We start from the raw sequence: 18,713 nt of genomic DNA on the forward strand, positions 1-18,713 counted from the left end.
TTGTGTATATTTTGGCAGCTACCAAAACATTATGTACAATAATTAAAGGATGATCATGGAGCATTTGACAAATTTAAATAAAGTGAATAACAAAATAATGAAAATAGCTCTACTGGGATACAAAAATATTCACTCTTTTTGTCCTTTCTTGAACACTATAAAGTTCAGTAACTATTTCCACTTTGCCTATGGTTTTTATTATCTTGTCTTTTCTAATCTATTTATTCTATTTCCTCTATGTTTCTTGGGCAGTAGGGTAATTTTGTTTTATTTATTTTGTTTATCCTCTTCTCCAAACCCAGTACTCTTTAGCGCATATATTATGTTTTCAATAAAATTCAGTAACTAGTGACTTTGTCTTTTAACTAAATCTTCTTAAGACTAGAGCCGAGGACAAGGAATGTAGCAGACACTTGCAAAGTTTCCACACTGCCCACCCAGAGAAAGACGGAACTATAGAGGAAAGCTTATAACTAATTATTACCTTTAGATTAAAAAAGGATGATGGTTTTTTGGAAAATAAATATAAAAGTAAACACCCGGGCTCATCACCTCGTACACAGAAGGGGCTCAGAAATGTTGATATTCCCTTGGTGGGATAGAGGAGCATGAACATTGCAAACCAAGGAACTGGAGCCCTTTCCTCTGTCTCTTTTCCCTTCCTCCCTTCCTTCCTTCAAAAAAGTTTTATTAAGCACCTGTGCCAGACACCAAGCATACAAAGATGAACAATATATAGCCTCTGTCCTCAAGGGTCTGACATTCTAATGAAGACCAATAAACCAGTAATTAGACTGTGGTGTGACAACTGCTATAATGGAGGTAATCTTGGAGCACTTTGGAAATATAGAGGACAGCCTCTTAATTCAGACTTGAAGAGTCACAGAAGACTTCCTGTGAAGGAGATGACATGTATGTTGAGCCCTGAATGACAAATAGTTGAAGGTGGGGAAGTGAGCATTAGTGGGTAGCCAGTCAGAGAAGCCTGTTAAGCGTTAGATATAAAGATTGAGATCTTTAAAAATTTACGTTTTGGTTTGCACAGTCTTTCACCTGCAAGTGGCTCAGAACAGCCCCTCTGTAAAGTACAACTGCTAAAGTACAGAGTTAACATCATCGTTCTCCAGACACGCATCCTTGACAAAGAGCTCACCATAAATTATCAGGATCCAAACTCCATCTTCCTTAGCATGTCTCTCCATAACTCTGCTTGTACTGTATCTCAAATTATTTGCTTATTCTTCACATGTAAACATGGAGAGAGATTTTGTCACTTGTGGAGTATAAGGCAAGACAGCCACTAAATGAATGCTGTGAGGCCTGTCTCTTCCTTGCATCAATTTGGTATAGAACAGGCACCTATTCTATTTTGGAATAAGACAGAATCCCATTTCATTCTTGCTATGTTTTTGACATAACGTTATCATAGTCCACTATAAAAACAAGAGGAAACTATTAATTTATATATGTGTTTTTAAATCCACTTAAAGAAAATAGCAAAACTTCGAACTTCGGAAACTTTCAGCTATGGTCTCCATGTATAGTGCTATCATTCTTCTCATAACAATTATGAGTTGAAATATTTCTTATATTTACTAATAACATCCCTGGTTAAAAATAAAAAGTGATTATAGGGGCTGGCCTGGTGGTGTAGTGGTTGGGTTTGCGTGCTCTGCTTTGGCAGCCCAGGTTAGTGGGTTCAGATCCTGTGTGTGGACCTACACACCACTCACCAAGTCATGCTCTGGTGGCATCTCACACACAAAATAGAGAAAGATTGGCACAGATGTTGGCTCAGGGACAATCTTCCTCAAGCAAAAAAAGAGGAATATTGGCAACAGATGTTAGCTCATGGCCAATCTTCCTCACCAAAAAAAAAAAAAAAAGTGATTACAGTAGCATTCACCTTGGTTTTCAAAGAACAAGAGGGCTACTGAGTAGAATATACTTTTAAAATTTGCTAACAAGAATTATAACTGTTTTTACAATATATTCTGCTTCATAAATATTGTTTGTAGAGGCCTATTTTACACATTCAAAAAATCCTTTCCTCTTTCTAGTTAATGATTCTGCTGAAAACTGTCTACCATGCTTCCAGAAAAAAGCACAAAAGATTTCTGATTGAGCTTTGTTCACACTAAATGAGGTGGGAGGTGACGTGGACCAAAAGAGACAAGGACACAGATGAGCCAGAACATCAGCTTCGAAGTCAGAAGATTCTAATTCAAGTCTCAGTTCTTCTTTTACTCTCTTTCTTCCCCTAGACAATAGGAATAATAATTATGGTCTACTAAAATGTTCAAGGTCTGAGTCCTTTGAAGGACGTAAAACATCACAAATATACAATCATATAGTGTAATTATTATTAGTGATATAAAAATGTTTTCGCAGGAAAATGTGAACAACGACCTTTTTGAAATCGCCCTAGGAAATCCATTGGGTGAGTTGGACACTTGAATGGCAAAGCCTAAGGGAAAAGGATTAGAGCAATTATAACTGCAACTCAGTGAAAAACCATAGGTAACCCCAGGATCCTACAAACTAGTTTGTTTACAAGATAAATGAATTCATCTTGAGAGTGTTAGAAGTTCAAAGTTTTGCTATTTTCTTTAAGTGGATTTAAAAATATATATATAAATAAAGTAATGGTTTCCTCTTGTTTTTATATTGGACTATGATAATGTTACATCAGAAACATAGCACAAATGAAATGGGATTCCAATGAAATGAAATGTCATATTCCAAAACAGAAGAGGTGCCTGTTTTGGTTTACATAGACTTTTACCTGTAAATTTATAGATGAAAGAGGAGCCCACTTGCAATGACTTTAATTTTTAACACACTACCAGAAAGGCTCTCTGTCCAATAAGTGCCTTGGCCATAACAGAGAGAGAGTAAATGATTATTTTTTAATGTAGTTCTTTGCCATATTCTTCACCTTAACCAAAAACTGTTTTCATTTGAAAATTACAAGTTTATTTTCTTCCAAGAAGGAAAAAAAATGAAGTTCATTATTAGAATTATTCTTTGGGTTTTCTCAAATATGTCATAACGTTAACTGCTATGTATAATAAACAAAAAGGTAAGTTAGTATGTCTGTCAGCTCGACACAACATTAATAAGCCATTATGAAACCATATTTTTATCTTAAAAAATCCTTATAAAAATAATCTTTCTTTTTTTGTTTTACAGCCTTTAAGAACAGAGAGGTATATGTAGGATAGTTTGATAACTGAAAAAAGTAACTTAGAGACTAGTGCTAATCAGGTGATGCAGTTGTGAAAAGACAAGTGTGATCGGGTTCCTATTAGGTCTGTATACTTCTAGAAGGGGGCAGGAAGGATGCATACCAGGTGCTGAGGACACTTTCCTCTTGCAAAGGGAATAGGCACGATGCAGGGGGAGGGAACAGTAACTTTCACATTTTGCTTTGAATGTTAACGTTTTATTTGAATCTTTGAAATAAGTATCTATGTATTACTGGTGTTAAAAGAAAATACAGAGAGGTGAACCACAGTAGGAGCCATTTATGCCTACCCACATCATCAATGCTACTTCCCGACTGTGCCTAGACTTCTGCAGTGGCTACAAACGCTGTCTTCCAAATGCACATTAATCAAAATACAAATATCTAGTAAATGTTTTACGGAGTATGTCTTAATTCAATTATGTTTGAAATGTATCACCCGTGTTTCAATAGAGGATACTATAGACTTGAGTTCAAGCTCCCGGATGTGGCACAATGCGGTGCTTTGGGGCGGTCACTGCTGATGGATTCATGTGACCAGGACAGGTGTGATTTATCTTACTGAGCTGCTCCACCGCACTAGAAAGGATGCTCACCTTTTGAGACCTTTTTTTTTTTTTCAGCTATCTGACTTGTCTCTGAAAAACCCAAAGAAGACAAAAACACTCGATTGTTTACTCACTAAGACCAGTGCTCTTTAAAAAGTTGCCTGATCCCCTATCCCTAATTACCTTACAATGCTCAGCCACAGCAGAAGGCCTGTCAGCGTATTTTATTCACAATCCTTGAGGGAAAATCCTCTTGCTGTTTTCATTTCATACAGAAGAGAAGTTTGCAAAAGGAAACATTTGGCAGTCCTTCAGATGCTCATTGTCTGACGGTGTTAATAATGCAACTATTTTTCTTGATTATGGCAGCTTCTATAATGCTGTACCATTCATGCAGACCAGCATGCCCCAACTGACTGTATTTATTGACTGAACAGATAATTTATGCAATCACCTGAACTGTTTATCCTTTTCTCTTGCTATAAGCTTAGAATTTGGCTACGGACTGATTTTATGCTGAATTCTATTGTTGAAAGATGTCACGCTCCACTTGGCCCACCTAAAAAATGTCTTTCATTCAGATAAAAGAAGGTCAGCTGACCTGAATGAAGAACATTGGTAATTATAGGTAATTCACTAATATTTGCCCTATGTTTTAAAGGGAATGTCAAAGTATCATGCAGACAATTCATATGTAGATTTTAAAATAAGGTTTTTTTTTTTTTAACTAATAGAGTCAGATTCACATAATCCACAATAGCCTCCAAATAAAAATTCTGTTTGTGTAGGAGTCTTTATCTAAAATATCTCCCAAAGAAAACTGTACCAGGGAGATAAAGTGGATACTTTTTACTTTCTAGTAGTAGGGGAAAATCAAGGTGACTTGATGCCTCTAAATTGTGTTCTTGAGCATGTGAACAGCACCCCGGAAATGGCGTGGGTTCTCAAGCCACTGAAAAGTCTATCAAAACTGTACAAAGCAACAGACGAGAAGTCACCTGTGGAAATATTTGTAAAGTAAACATGCTGGCTATTGTTTGGACTAACTCCCATGGGTGAGGCATTATCTTCCACAACACAGCTAAGCAGTGTAACCAATATACAGTGTAAAATTACATACTTTGAAAACAGACTACATCGATTGCCTATCCACAACTGTAATGAAAAAAGAGATTGAGGAGGACACAAATAAAACAAAAATGCATTTACTCACTGTGTTAAAATTTGGAAAGAGCCCAACAGCAGAACTACTGTCCACTGGAAAAGACATAAATGGTTTGATGTCCAGTGAAGGCTGCATCATCAGGGTAGGTGTGCGCACAAGAGCAGGAAGGGTAGTGGTGTGGCATGTACTGCCTGCCAAGAACAAAAAAAAAGGAATTCAATCTCTCACTCACATCCATCTCCCTCCCCAACCTGTGGGGCAAAAACAAGATGGCTGAGCTGCAATCTGCAAGCAAGAGTGTTACACTGGAAGTAAGCAAATGGCACAGGAGGAGAAAATACAGTTATAAACGGTGTTCTTTCTCATTGTCCAAGACCGTGATGCAGAATGCTTCCCTACGTATGGCAAGGGCCAAGGGCTGCTCAGACTCGGACTGGATACATAGGACACAGATCCTGTTGGCAGAATGAGATCATCCTGTTGTCCAAATATTGCCTCTCACTAGCCAAACATATAGGAGAGAGGAAGGGAGGAGCCTCTTGAAGCCAGATGTTCTTTACTATTCAGAGGCATTGAATGGCTAGTAGGCATGGTTTATGCAAATCAGAGATAATTATAGGGTTTTTACAAGGAGAAGAAAACTTGAACTCTTATAGTTACTGTCTGCTCCCATGAAAGTTATGATTCAAACAAGTTGTACTCTGAAAAAACAAACTGAGAGTTGCCCTTACTTGGAGGGAAAAAGGCAATCCAGACATTGGATAGTAAAAGAATCAAAAGGGGTGATTACAGCCTGGGTGGGGGTAAGGTTTTGGGGGACAGGGAGGAGCTGGGACCGAAACTCAAACTTTTGTCTTCAACTTTTATTTCTAATGAGCCTTGTGTTATTTTAGCAGCTCTCCCTTTTAATAATCATATGAGCTGTCATCTCTTTAGAGAGCTGGTTTACTCCATGTGTAGGTGAGTACAGCACTCCTCTGCAGGAGCGAGCATTCCTCGTTAGCCTGTTGCCCCCACGGACTGCAGATAAGTAACTGCTGGCACAGGTGGCTCTCTGGAAGGCAGGCTCTGGTGTGCCTTTTTTTATTTTTTAATATAACAGCTTTATTGAGACATAATTCACATATCAACAATTCACCCAGTTAAAGAGTACAATTCAATGATTTATAACATAGTCACAGAGTCATACAACCATCACCACAATCAACTTTAGAAGATTTTCATGATGCCTAAAAGAAACTCCAAATCATTAGCAATCACTCCCCATTTCCTCCCAACACCCTCAGCTCCTGGAAACCACTAATTCACTTTCCCTCTCTATAAATTGTCTATTCTGGACATTTCGTTTAAATGAAATCATACAGTATGAAGTCTTTTGTGACTGTCTTCTTTCACTCAGCCCAATGTTTTCAAAGTTCATCCATGTTGTAGCATGTATCAGAACTTTATTCCTTTTTAAAGCTGAGTAATATTCCATTGTAGACGTACCAGTTTTTGCTTATTCATTCATCAGTTGCTGGGCATTTGAGTTGTTTCTACTTTTTTGGCTATTATGAATAATGCTGCTATGAAGATTTCTTCATAAGTTTTTGTGTGTATTTACATTTTCGGTTCTCTTAGCTGTATCCCGAAGAGTGGTATTGGGGATTGTTGGTTCCTATGGCAATCATATGGTTTAACCTCTTGAGAACTTCCAGACTGTTTTCCAAAACAGCCGAACTATTTTACATTACCACTAGCAGTGTGTGAGCGTTCCAATTTTTCCTGGCATGCCAATATAGGACCACACATAATTATAGGCCTAAAATCTCCTTCTGACTTCAAGGAGGAATGAACAGTATGGGAAAATGCTCCAACTTTTAAATTTTCCACAGATGTTCTTACTTGGTGTCCTAGAATAATTAAAATTCCTATTTCAATGATATTTTTTTGGTAATGAATTTCCTTAATAAACTTTACATCATATTTCAAAACATTCCAGAACATTATTGGCAATAGTGTTTAATGAACTGTCGTACCTCATTTACATTGATCCTAAAACCAGAAAAATAGAGAAAGGGTCTGAAGCGTTTGTCTGTAATGGCAAGTCTTCAGGTCAGCCCCATCCGTTAGAGATACACATAGAGAAGGACTCAGCAAAAAGAGAATCAGCCAAAAGTATAGATCAAACAGCCAGTTTTTTCTCATGCCAAAGTAAACACTCTGCTCTTAGGCTAGCATTCACATAACCACCCTGTATTGAATTACACATTATTCTTCTAATTAGGTAACATTACATTCACTGCTAACTTCAGAGCTTGTAGATCCAAGATGACGTATTATATCAATGTGTCCAACAGTGCAGAGGCACTCATTGAAATATTTATTTTAAAAGTTTACTTTAAAATTTTAGTTTCAGGTAGTTCTTATATTAGAACAATGGTCTTTTACAATTTACGATTATTATTGTTAAAAATCTAGAGTATAAAAAGTATACAGAATTAGTCTACTTAAAGCTGCCTGATAAACAAATGTATACTTATTTTGCCATTGTGGGTCTCCCAAAGGGAAGCAAAATTCTTTCTCTAACCCCAGAGTGGTGGTTCTGATAACACTGTGTAATACATGGCCCCAGAAGGCCTGGTGAGAGTCACTTTGTACTAACAAACTCAAATCAAATAGAATGCAACATGGAACTTAACAAACAGATTGCTCCATCGACAAAGGTCAGAATGCACAACGATCTAACCTTATCCAATCAAATCTCCACGCTAATAAAGACAAGGCTGGAGAACTACTTAGCTGCCACAATTCATTAGCATAAAAAACTTAGCAGCTGCTTACCATTTCATTAGCATTTTAATGACAGACAATTTGCCATGTTAAACACAGATTGTTTTAAAGTACTGGTAGATCTTCTGAATAAATATAAACTAGGCTTTCAACAATTTCCTCACCTCAACCTTCCTGTTTTCACTTTTAAAACCTGATTTTGAATATTGCTTCACCAAGACTGATTGCTTCAAAGGAAGTTTTTGCAAATGGGAAATGAAGACGGATAAAGTGCATTTTTTGCGCAGGTTGGTTCTTGCTTTGATCCCTCTGTCACCTTACTTCAGATTTTGCTGCTGCTGGGAAGCATTTCTCCTCACCTAGGGATGCCTGAAAGTCAGTGGGAGATACAAGCAGAAATTTGGCCAAAATGCATTGAGCCTGCAAGTAAATGCTTAATTTCTCTAAAACCCAAGGACTCGCTGAGGAAAAAAAAGGTTGAAAATGTAACAAGCAGGTATTTCAACACAAAGCATGCTAAATACATATGTAATATATGCTTTACATTGCTATTCTCATAGGACGGGACCAACTTTTGTCTTTTGTATGAACTATCTGGCAATATTATGTAAGACACCTCCCATACGTAGTTCAGTTTCAAACATAGGATATAATCTTGCATATATCATAAGCAACCAAGTCATAATAGGGCTCCACCTTATTTGATAATAAGGCTTTTTATATCACTTGATATGTATATATTTATCAAACTCCCTGTACTAAAATTAAATACACACACACAAGCACGCATGCCCCCAACGATCTAACAGGCACCATTCTTACCATGGAAATTCCATATCTACATACAGTCTCCCATAAGAAAGCAATTAACCCTCTCCCACAAATTTCATTTTGATGGTAAAAACCAAATTGTATTCATCTGGAGTTATGAAAGCAATAAAATGTGAAAGACAACTCACCACTATGATCATCAAGAAAACTGTTATTTCAGCCAACTGCCTCTGTAACATAATAGGTGCTTTATTATGTCAATGGATTATGTCATAATCCTTCACAATAAAACCTCATTTAAGGACCAGGTGACACTTGAAATTATTGCCTTAGTTTTTGACCTTTAGAAATATAAGCTTGCTGGCCTATTTAGGTTATAGCTTTGAGGCGTTCTAGTGGCTCTTCTTTATGTCCGATAACACAAACAAACAAAACACCTTATTCTTTAAAAGGAGAGTATGCCAAAGTCACGGAAAATCTGCATGGAGAAGCATTTGCAGAAGGAGATAAAATATCTATATATCCTATATCTTGAGGAAGTAGTTTCTTCTTATGCCATTATTATGTATGTCTGCTTTAGTGAGTATTGAAATAAAAAACTTAACGTATTATAAAAATCTATTAGATGGAGACAATATCAATTATACAACTCACGAAGATTTCTTTAAAGAAATTAAAATGAGTGGCATTTCGGATTTTCCAAACTCAGGTTTCTCTTTTTATTGCTTTCCCATCTTTGCTTCCCCTTATACTGACTAACTTTCCCTCTTGCCATGACAATTGTCAAGCAGCATCTCCTTCACTCCTTGTGCAAGATGACATGAGTGAAGCCATATTAAAACAGAGCCAGAGCTGCCATTCCAGAGGAATTGCCTTGCACATCTTGTTTTCTTTATTTTCCAAACTGGACCAAACCGCCACCATTTCAAGAAGTCAGTAAGAACAAGAATATCCCATCTGCAAGGACCAATGAACTTGGACTTTGCTGATGACCTGATTCCTAACCAATTGATGAAGTACAAGTCTAGCCTTTTGCCTGATGACCAAACATCAGGCCAATCTATGAAGTACGAACCTAGCCTTACCATATCTAGCACCAATGAACTCTTCTTTAATGCAACTTGCTTCATCCTCCCTTTTCCCCAAGAAAAACCTAAGCCCTTCTCTTGTAATCAGGATGCTATTTGGGTTTCTACCTGAATCTGTGCGTCCCGAATTGCAAATTCTTTGATCCCAAATAAATGCTTTGTTTCTTAAACTAGTTTCCGTTTTTGTAGGCTGACATGTGGGGCCTTCAGAAAGTGGGACCTGAAGCGATCTCACCTTCCCAGACGGGCGTCCCCTGGAAACAGGTTCAGTACAAACACGAGCCCCCTTGTGTGCTTAGACGCTTCCACAGACAGCCAACTCCTCCGATTCTGGGACCTGTTCAGGCTTGATCTCCCTCTCTTTGGTTGAGGTCAGTGCCTTTTTTGGGGGGATGGGGGAGGTGAGTGCCCAGGAGACTACTGTCTCAGTGCCCACATGATGGCCCTTACCTCGGTGGTGGTGGTGGGGATCTCCCTTAGCAGTTTTCCCTGGCCAGTGAGTGCTCTAACCAAATTAAGAGATTTCCCTATTGTCATTTTTGTTTGCGTGCTTTTCTTTACCAGGTGACTTCCATTTTCTAAAATTCCTCCAGAAGTTCCTCGCACGGGAACTCCAGCTGGTTTTATATTTAAAACTATGGTCCTTCTTCTTGTAAATTTCTGTCCCAGTAGACCAGTAATACTAAAGATAATTTAAAATTACAGTGGCCATTTTGAGGCTCCTTTGAGTTTCCAAAACTTGTCTTTTTGTGCACTAGATTTGAGAACTATGGAGCAGACAAATTACATGCAATCTTTAATTTCTAAAGAGTCAGGCACACCTCCTTCCAGCACACTTGCTTAAAACTATGGTCTCGGAAGCTGTAAATATTTACAAAGAACAGCAAAATCTTAATAAGCTTTTTTTGTGTCCTGAGAGCTTGGCTTGGTAACCATCAGTTCGGGGACTGCAAAATAGGGTTGGATAGAAATGCGGGTTGCACCCCATTTGTGGTCAGTTACAGCTGGACGGAAATGTGAGTTAACTCCATTTGCAGCTAGGGTCCTACCAAACTGCCACCAGCCTCAGGGGAATTACATTGGCCATTAGAAGGAACATTCCAATTAGATAAGACACTTAAGAAATGCACTTAAAAGTAAAGGCTTCAGCGGCCTGCCCCTTGGTGTAGTGGTTGAGTCTGGCTCAACCAGTGGAGTGGAGTTGTGCTCCACTCCAGTGGACAATGGCTCCCAGGTTCGGATCTCGGATGTGTACCTAGACCACTCATCAAGCCATGCTGTGGTGGTGACCCACATACAAAATAGAGGAAGACTGGTACAGATGTTAACTCATGGCTAATCTTCTTCAAGCAAAAAAAGAGGAAGATTGGCAACAGATGTTACCTCAGAGTGAATCTTTCTCACCAAAAAAAGTAAAGTCTTCAAAGTTCCAAAATAACTTTATTGAAAGCTTCATTGCAAAAAGCTAATGAAAAAACAGATATAAAGCATACCTAAAAGAAAAGACTATATAAAAGTCTGTTAAGTTAGTGGCTTTATAGACACCACTATATCAACCTGTGAAGAAGAGCTCTGTATGAGCCCTTCCCAGAGTTAACGAGATTTTGAGACATTTTCTGGTAAACTGCGACATTATTCCCTTAAACAGTCAAGGAGAAAACAAAATTAAAAATTAATGGAGTTGTTTAATACTGCCAGGAATATTTACTGTTTGTTCCAGCTGAAACCTGACGAGACATTTGAAAGGATTTAATAACTTATGATCAGAAATTTGGCCAAATTTGAAGCTGATATTCAGAGCCTGATAGGAATTTTTTTATAAGCCTTCTTCCCTAAGTTAAAATAAAACTGTGTACCCAGAGGAAAAGAAGCAAATTAGGGATGATGTAGTTGGACAGGTAGATCAAAGATGATAGTTAGAACCTAATTTCTGAAGAATTGAGAGTAACTGTCCTTATCTTACAAATCTTTGCAAAACTGGATATGCAACTCTAGAGGCAGTTCACATTTCACCCATTCTCTTTCACAAATTCCCAAAACCTCCCCTATAGCTTGTAACCTCTCCAGGGGAACTGTAATTCAGACCATCACCAATTCCTAAGACTGAAGGAGAAAAAAAGGAAAAAAGAAAAAAATGGCTGTAGAAGAGCCCTTGCCCCAAATCTAGCATCTTAAGTGTCTTCTCCACGAATATTAGTAGAAAAAAAGCTTTAGCCATCTAAGCAGATAACCTGAATTTGTTCCATCTGCCAGAAACAAAATTTGGATTCAATTACAACTAGTGAACTTTGTGTTACTGTACCTGATTCATGGCAGTAATTTTAAAACATTAGTAATGGGGTCTCTATGTATGCATGTCTATATATGTGTATAGTGTATACTATATATATATGTGATATTTTTCTACCTCTGAATGGTATAATTTCTAAAAGAGCTCTATTTAATTGCCTTAAAATAGGCAGTTATATAAATTGTTTCTAAATATAATAGAAATGAACCCAAATGAATTTCATGACCATGTGATTTAGGAAAATATTTGGTATTAAAGCTAATTTAAGTTTGTTATCTTTAGAGTTATAAGCATTATATATAAAACTTCGGTTCTACCTAGGTTTACCAAAACCCAAACAAATTTATGTTATCTCTGTTACAAAATTTGGCAGCAAAAAAAAATTGATGGCTGACTTTGTCTAATGACTCATAAAGTTTTTGTAGGTAATCTAAATATAATTATTGGAAACAGTAAAACTAAGACATAAGACTAAAGAGTTTTTAGATGAACATTTTAACAATAAGTACATGTTATGGTATATGTATTTAAAAATAACTTGAAAATCTTTAGGTAACTTGAAACCTTAGAGTTTTGCTAAATTAAGTTAAATGATGGAAATTCATTCAGTAGCTAAATCATTTCCAATAAGATAAAATTTTAGACATTATTACTAAACCTAGGTTTATCTACTTTTTGCTTCCTTTTACAAAAAGTTAAAATATTTGGGTTTATTAATAAACATGCTTTGTTCCATGCTGAAAAATATTTTACGAGAAAGCACATTTCTTAGAAGTGTTTACAAGTCTGCCAATCCACAGCATGCTAAAATAAAAGACAATTCATAATTATTTCTTAGTTTTCACTAAAAATTAAGGCTTCTAAGAGTTAAGAATTCTAATTAATATATGTGATTAAAGCTACTAAAAATTAATAAAGGAAACATCTCTACATATAAGAAAAGTAAGATGTGTGTTTTCGGTAAACAAGGATAAGGAATGGAGATATTTTTGTTTGTTTGTTTTTTTTGTTAAGAAAGTAAATTGTCCTAAAGTACTAGGAAAGAGAGAAGGCATGGGACAAATTCTGAATGTCAAAAGGAAAATTATAGAAAGTTTGTGGAAGAAGAACCCTGAGAAAAGAGTTTTGAGCTTGGTCAAGTCGGTTAAGATTGAAATTAATTAAGTAAATGAGGTTGTCTTTTTTTTTTTTTAACTGAGGTAACATTGGTTTATAACATTATATAAATTTCAGGTGTACATCACTATATTTTGATTTCTGTGTAGATTACACTATGTTCACCACCCAAAGGCTAATTACCATCCATCACCATACACATGTGCCCTATTACCCCTTTCACCCTCCTCCCTGCCCCCTTTCCCTCTGGTAACCACCAATCTATTCTCTGTGTCTATGTATTTGCTTGTTATTGTTGTTGTTTTTATCTTTCAATTATGAGTGAAGTCACATACTATTTGACTTTCTCCATATGACTTATTTCACTTAGCATAATACCCTTAAGGTCCATCCATGTCACAAATAGCAAGATTTTATCTTTTTTATGGTTGAGTGGTATTCCATTGTGTGTAATAAACATCTTCTTTATTCATCCATCCATTGATGGGCAGTTAGGTTGTTTCCAAGTCTTGGCTATTGTGAGTAATGCTGCAATGAACATAGGGGTGTAAGTATCTTTTCACATTCATATTTTCAAGTTCTTTGGATAAATACCCAGATCATATGGTAGTTCTATCCTTAATTTTTTGAGGGATCTCCATACTGTTTTCCATAGTACTTGCACCAGTTTACATTCCCATCAGCAGTGTATGAGGGTTCCCTTTTCTCCACATCCTCTCCAACACTTGTTATTTCTTGTCTTGTTAATTATAGCCATTCTGATGGGCATGCGGTAATATCTCATTGTAGTTTTGATTTGCATTTCCTTATTAATTAGCGATGTTGAACATCTTTTCATGTGCCTGTTGGCTATTTGTGTATGTTCTTTAGGGAAATGTCTGTTCAGATCTTTCACCCATTTTTGAATTGGGTTTTTGTTGTTGTTGTTGTTCAGTTGTATGAGTTCTTTATATATTTTGGATATCAGCTCCTTATCAGAGGTATGATTTGCAAATATCTTCACTGAATTGTTAGGTTGTCTTTTGGTTTTGTTGATGGTTTCCTTTGCTCTGCAGAAGGTTTTTAGTTTGGTGTAGTCCCATTTGTTTAATTTTTTCTTTTGTTTCCCTTGCCTGGTGAGACATGGTATTCAAAAAGATACTGCTAAGACTATCTATGTTTTCTTCTAGAAGTTTTATGGTTTCAGGTCTTACGTTTGAGTCTTTAATCCACTTTGAGTTAATTTTTGTGTATGGTGTAAGATAATGGTCTGCTTTCATTCTTTTGCATGTGGCTGTCCAGTTTTCTCGACAGCATTTATTGAAGAGACTTTCCTTTCTCCATTGTATGTTCATAGCTCCCTTGTTGAAAATTAGCTGTCCATGGATGTGTGGGTTTATTTCTGGGCTCTCAATTCTGTTCCATTGACCTGTGGGTCTGTTTTTGTGCCAGTACCATGCTGTTTTGATTACTACAGGTTTGTAGTGTATTTGAAATCAGGGAGTGTGATACCTCCATCTTTGTTCTTTTTTCTCAGGATTCCCTTGGCTATTTGCAGTCTTTTGTTGTTCCATATAAATTTTAGGATTCTTTGTTCCACCTCTGTGAAAAATGTCATTGGGACTTTGATAGGGATTGCATTGAATTTGTAGATTGATTTAGGCAGTATGGACATTTTAACTATGTTAATCCTTCCAATCCATAGCATGGAATATCTTTCCATTTCTCTAAATGAGTTTTAATATCAAGAGTAAGCTGGTACAAAATTAGAACTTGGTTTTCCCTCTCTCTTAAAAGGATAGTTTTCTTGGGCATTTAGTCTGCTCTTGATAAAGAGATTATGAAAGATTTTTTCTTCACCTTTGAGTAGTCTACCAAAAATGCAAGATTTTATATTTTATCAAAATAAGTTTCCTGTATTGCTTTTAAAAGGTTTTTAATCATAAGAGATGAGGTTTTTCTTACAACTATACAAATTTCTGTATTTGCCAAAAATCTTTACTTGTCACCATGGTTAAATGGATAGCTAAGCCTTGTTTCACAGTGATCTGTGATCCTATTTAGTCAAGTGTCCAAACTTTTTGATATTTTTGACAAACTTCCCAAAATTCAAATCCTAAATAAAGTTTTTCTTTTGACCTGAAAGTAGCAGATTTTCCAGTGGGCCCCTGGGACTTCTCAAAGAATTTGATGTTTTACAAAAAGGGAAATATTAAACTAATAAGGTTTATTTGGTATGTTAAACTGCATGGGAAGCATTGTCAAATAAGTGATTCTAAGACTTCCTTTTTGGATATCCTTGCACACATATATGTTATTGATGTGTTCTAAAAATTATATAAAATTCTTAAAAATCTGATATGTCCTGGTATAATTCTAGTCATTATCTTAAAATGTTGGTTATAGAAATAAATGAATAAATTTCTTTGTCACTTGCATTGTGATCAGATCTTTAACCATGCCATTTTAAGCTTTTTGCCATTTACAGATAGTTATTATTTTACTCTGATGTTTTTGCAAATGTGTTTAATCTTCAGAGAGATTCATGGCAAGGCCTCTGACACTCACTCTAGAAATCAGTTTTATGATAAACTTTCAGATCATAAAACAGAACTGGGTAAGAAATTACAGAACTCTAATGCAGAAACTGATGGCTTCATAAAACTGCTAACAAAAGATCAAGATCAAGAATTGATAATACACAGGACTACATGAACCAAAGAGGATGCTCTAATGTTTTATTTTTCCAGATTTAAAGAAACATTTTCTCTTAAGCTATCAACAATCTGGTAAGATATACTTTTCTGAACAAAGATGAGACATTTACTTTTTCTCCCCACCTGATCTCTCCAAAATTCAGAAACTCTCGGTGAATATTTTTATTTTCACTTATACAATCAGTCCAAGTTTTTAATATAAACAAATTAGTTTTACTATAATTATCTTTGGTAAAAAAAATGAAGGTAATTGTGGAGGGAAAAATTATATTGCACTTTTGTAGATGTTGGATTCTAGTCCTGTTGCCTTTGAGGTTTGGACTGGGCTCCCTGGGCCTAAGTTACTGCCTTTGATCTAGCTGACAGCTCACAGTGGCCTGTTGGGAAAACAGGAACTGACTTCACATGGGATGGTCACTGACAGATCAGTGTCTGTTGGTATATAACCTTCTGCTGATCCCTTGTTGTCTTACGCTAGTATGACAAGCTACGGTCATATCTTGTGCTTGAGCCTATCATCAACGGGTTAAAGGAGCTTTCCTGAGTTCCAATTTAAAGGATCCTGTTGGTCACAGTCTAGAGACTGGTGACTGGGTATTCTGGAAGTGACATTATAAGAAGACAGCCCTCTACCCCTATCATAAAGGACCTTACCAAGTGCTCCTGACCACTGACACTGCTGCAGAACTAGAAGGCATTTAACCTTGGAGATACATCTCACAGCTAAAGAAGGTTCCACCTGACATCCAGTCCTGTACAAATACTGGAGGCTTCCAAATCAAATTGACTAGGAAGAGAAGCAACTGACATCTGAGGCAAACAGCTTTCTCAAGATAGCTGGACCAGGCCTATATACCTTTCACTTGCTGTTGCTTCTTAATTTACTTTTTCCCTCTCTTTCTTGGGAAGACAATACTCTTATCTGCATCTCCAAATCTATTAAAAAAGGGGGAAATCTTTCTGTCAGGTTTGTCATCAGAAGCCTCATAGTGTACATGAGTCTAGAAAATCATTTAGTACACTTAATTACCAATCTCTACTCCATTCCTCCCCTAATTCATTGTGCTAAGTGTCTAGAACTTTTCACCTAACCAATCAAACTTCCAGAGATTTAAGGGGTAACATTTGTAACTCTTCTAAATACCTCCTGTTTTACTCGAGTAAACACCTCTGGCAAGGTAGACAGAACTAGACAGAATTTGGGCACAAGCCAAATGGTTAAATGCAGTGCCCACTGACATCCTGTGGTTCTTTGATCTCTTTAGCTAGCTGCCCTCACGCATTGCCTGGTTCTGACCTATTCTCCAATTTGGACTTAGCGTTTTGTTTGTTATTATAGGAATTCTCATTGTTGTAAAACTTTGTCTCCTTTACATAGCTGGACATTATAAAAATACCACTTGGATAATGGTCACACAGCACTTTGAAATGATTACTAAGGCTTATGAAACTTCGCATGAGAAACTTCAAGGAACTGCAGAAGATGCTTGCCTTCAAAAGAACTTGACAATAGTGCCTTTTTCTGCTCTATAACTCTTGTTGCTCAAATGTGGCCTGAAGGCTCCTAAGGAAACCATTTTCCCTCCTACGTGGGACACAACATACCAGGAATGACCTTCCTGGTGACAAGGGCCCAATGATTCTTTGATGGCTGATCAGCAATGCTTTCCAGTGTTTTATCAGCAATGCGTTTAGAGAAAGATCTTGGTCAAAAGGGGAAAAATGTGAAAGATGACATGAGTGGAGCCATATGAAAATGGAGCCAGAGCTGCCATTCCAGAGGAATTGCCTTGCATGTCTTGTTTTCTTTATTTTCCAAACTGGACCAAACCGCCAACACTCCAAGAAGTCAGTAGGGACAAGAATATCCTGTCTGTAAAGACTGATGAAATTGGACTTTGCTGATGACCTGACTGCTAACCAATTAATGAAGTACAAATCTAGCCTTTTGCCTGATGATCGAACCTCAGGCCAATCTATGAAGTACAAACCTAGCACCAAACTCTTCTTTGATACAACTCACTTCATCCTCCCTTCTCCTCACAAAAACCCTAAGCCTCTTTCCTGTAATCAGAACACTATTTGGGTTTCTACCTGAATCTGTGCTTCCCAAATTGCAGTTCTTTGATTCCAAATGAACACTTTACCTCTTAAACTGGTTTCTTTTCTTGTAGGTTGACACCCCTACCTCATCATTTCCATTCTTTTAACAGTCTGCCACGTGAGGAAAACAAATTTACCAAGAGATCATCAAGTATGGTCAGTGAGAGGGGGCTATGTGAATAGGGGATGTGACTGATAAAGGGTTTTGATTCTGAAAAGGTCACACAATAATAATAACAGAGATAAGATTTTTATAGTGCGTATTATGTTCCAGACACTATCCTAAGTATATTACATACATGTGTACCCACGTATATACACATATAAATATACATACTTATTTGTATATATACTCATTTTATACATACTAACCAAATAAACAAGGTGCTGTTACTAGCCCCATTTACAGATGAGAAACTGAGGCACAAAGAGGTTAAGCCCAACTTGATACAGCTTGTACATGGAGGAGCCAGGATTCAAACTCGGTCAATTTGACTACTGAACTCTCTTCTTTACTATGGTGCTGGGGTCACCAAATTGCACACCTGAAAACACTTCAGTTACATAGATACATTCTCTAGCCGCAGACAGAAGCATTTTACCATCAAACTAAAAGATTGAAAATGTTGGATCTCCTTTGTAGCTGGGAATTAGAGGAAACTTTTATTTGACCTTAATGTAGTATCTGATACTAAAATAACTAAAATATGTAAGAGTTTTAATGCTCTATAAGACCTGCTTCTAGAGTGTATTTATCTATGAATAATCCTCCCCAAATAATAGTATTATTTAATTCAATGAATAATTGTGGGGCACCAACTGTATAAGGCACAGTGCTGACAGCTATAGGGATTACAAATGAGTCAGAAAGAATTTATTTTGCTTACTAAGAAAAGATAAGAAAATAATAACAACTA

General features: G+C 36.7%; 1 protein-coding gene across 12 annotated transcripts in view; it reads right to left on the reverse strand.

Annotated features, from left to right (window-relative positions):
* The window catches only part of ZNF385B (zinc finger protein 385B), a 387,462-nt gene that overhangs the window by 76,662 nt on the left and 292,087 nt on the right, over positions 1 to 18,713 (reverse strand). For 11 of the 12 annotated variants that reach the window (XM_044768627.2, XM_044768623.2, XM_070508197.1 and 8 more), the window contains one exon: positions 5,009 to 5,151. In XM_044768627.2, the coding sequence (XP_044624562.1) occupies positions 5,009 to 5,151 (143 nt within the window). Of the gene's footprint in view, positions 1 to 5,008; positions 5,152 to 8,691; positions 8,711 to 18,713 lie in introns of those variants that run through there. The other variant, XM_070508201.1, reaches the window with a different exon arrangement.

This window comes from Equus asinus, chromosome 4 (assembly GCF_041296235.1).
Source record: "Equus asinus isolate D_3611 breed Donkey chromosome 4, EquAss-T2T_v2, whole genome shotgun sequence".
In the NCBI taxonomy this organism is placed as follows: Eukaryota; Metazoa; Chordata; class Mammalia; order Perissodactyla; family Equidae; genus Equus; species Equus asinus.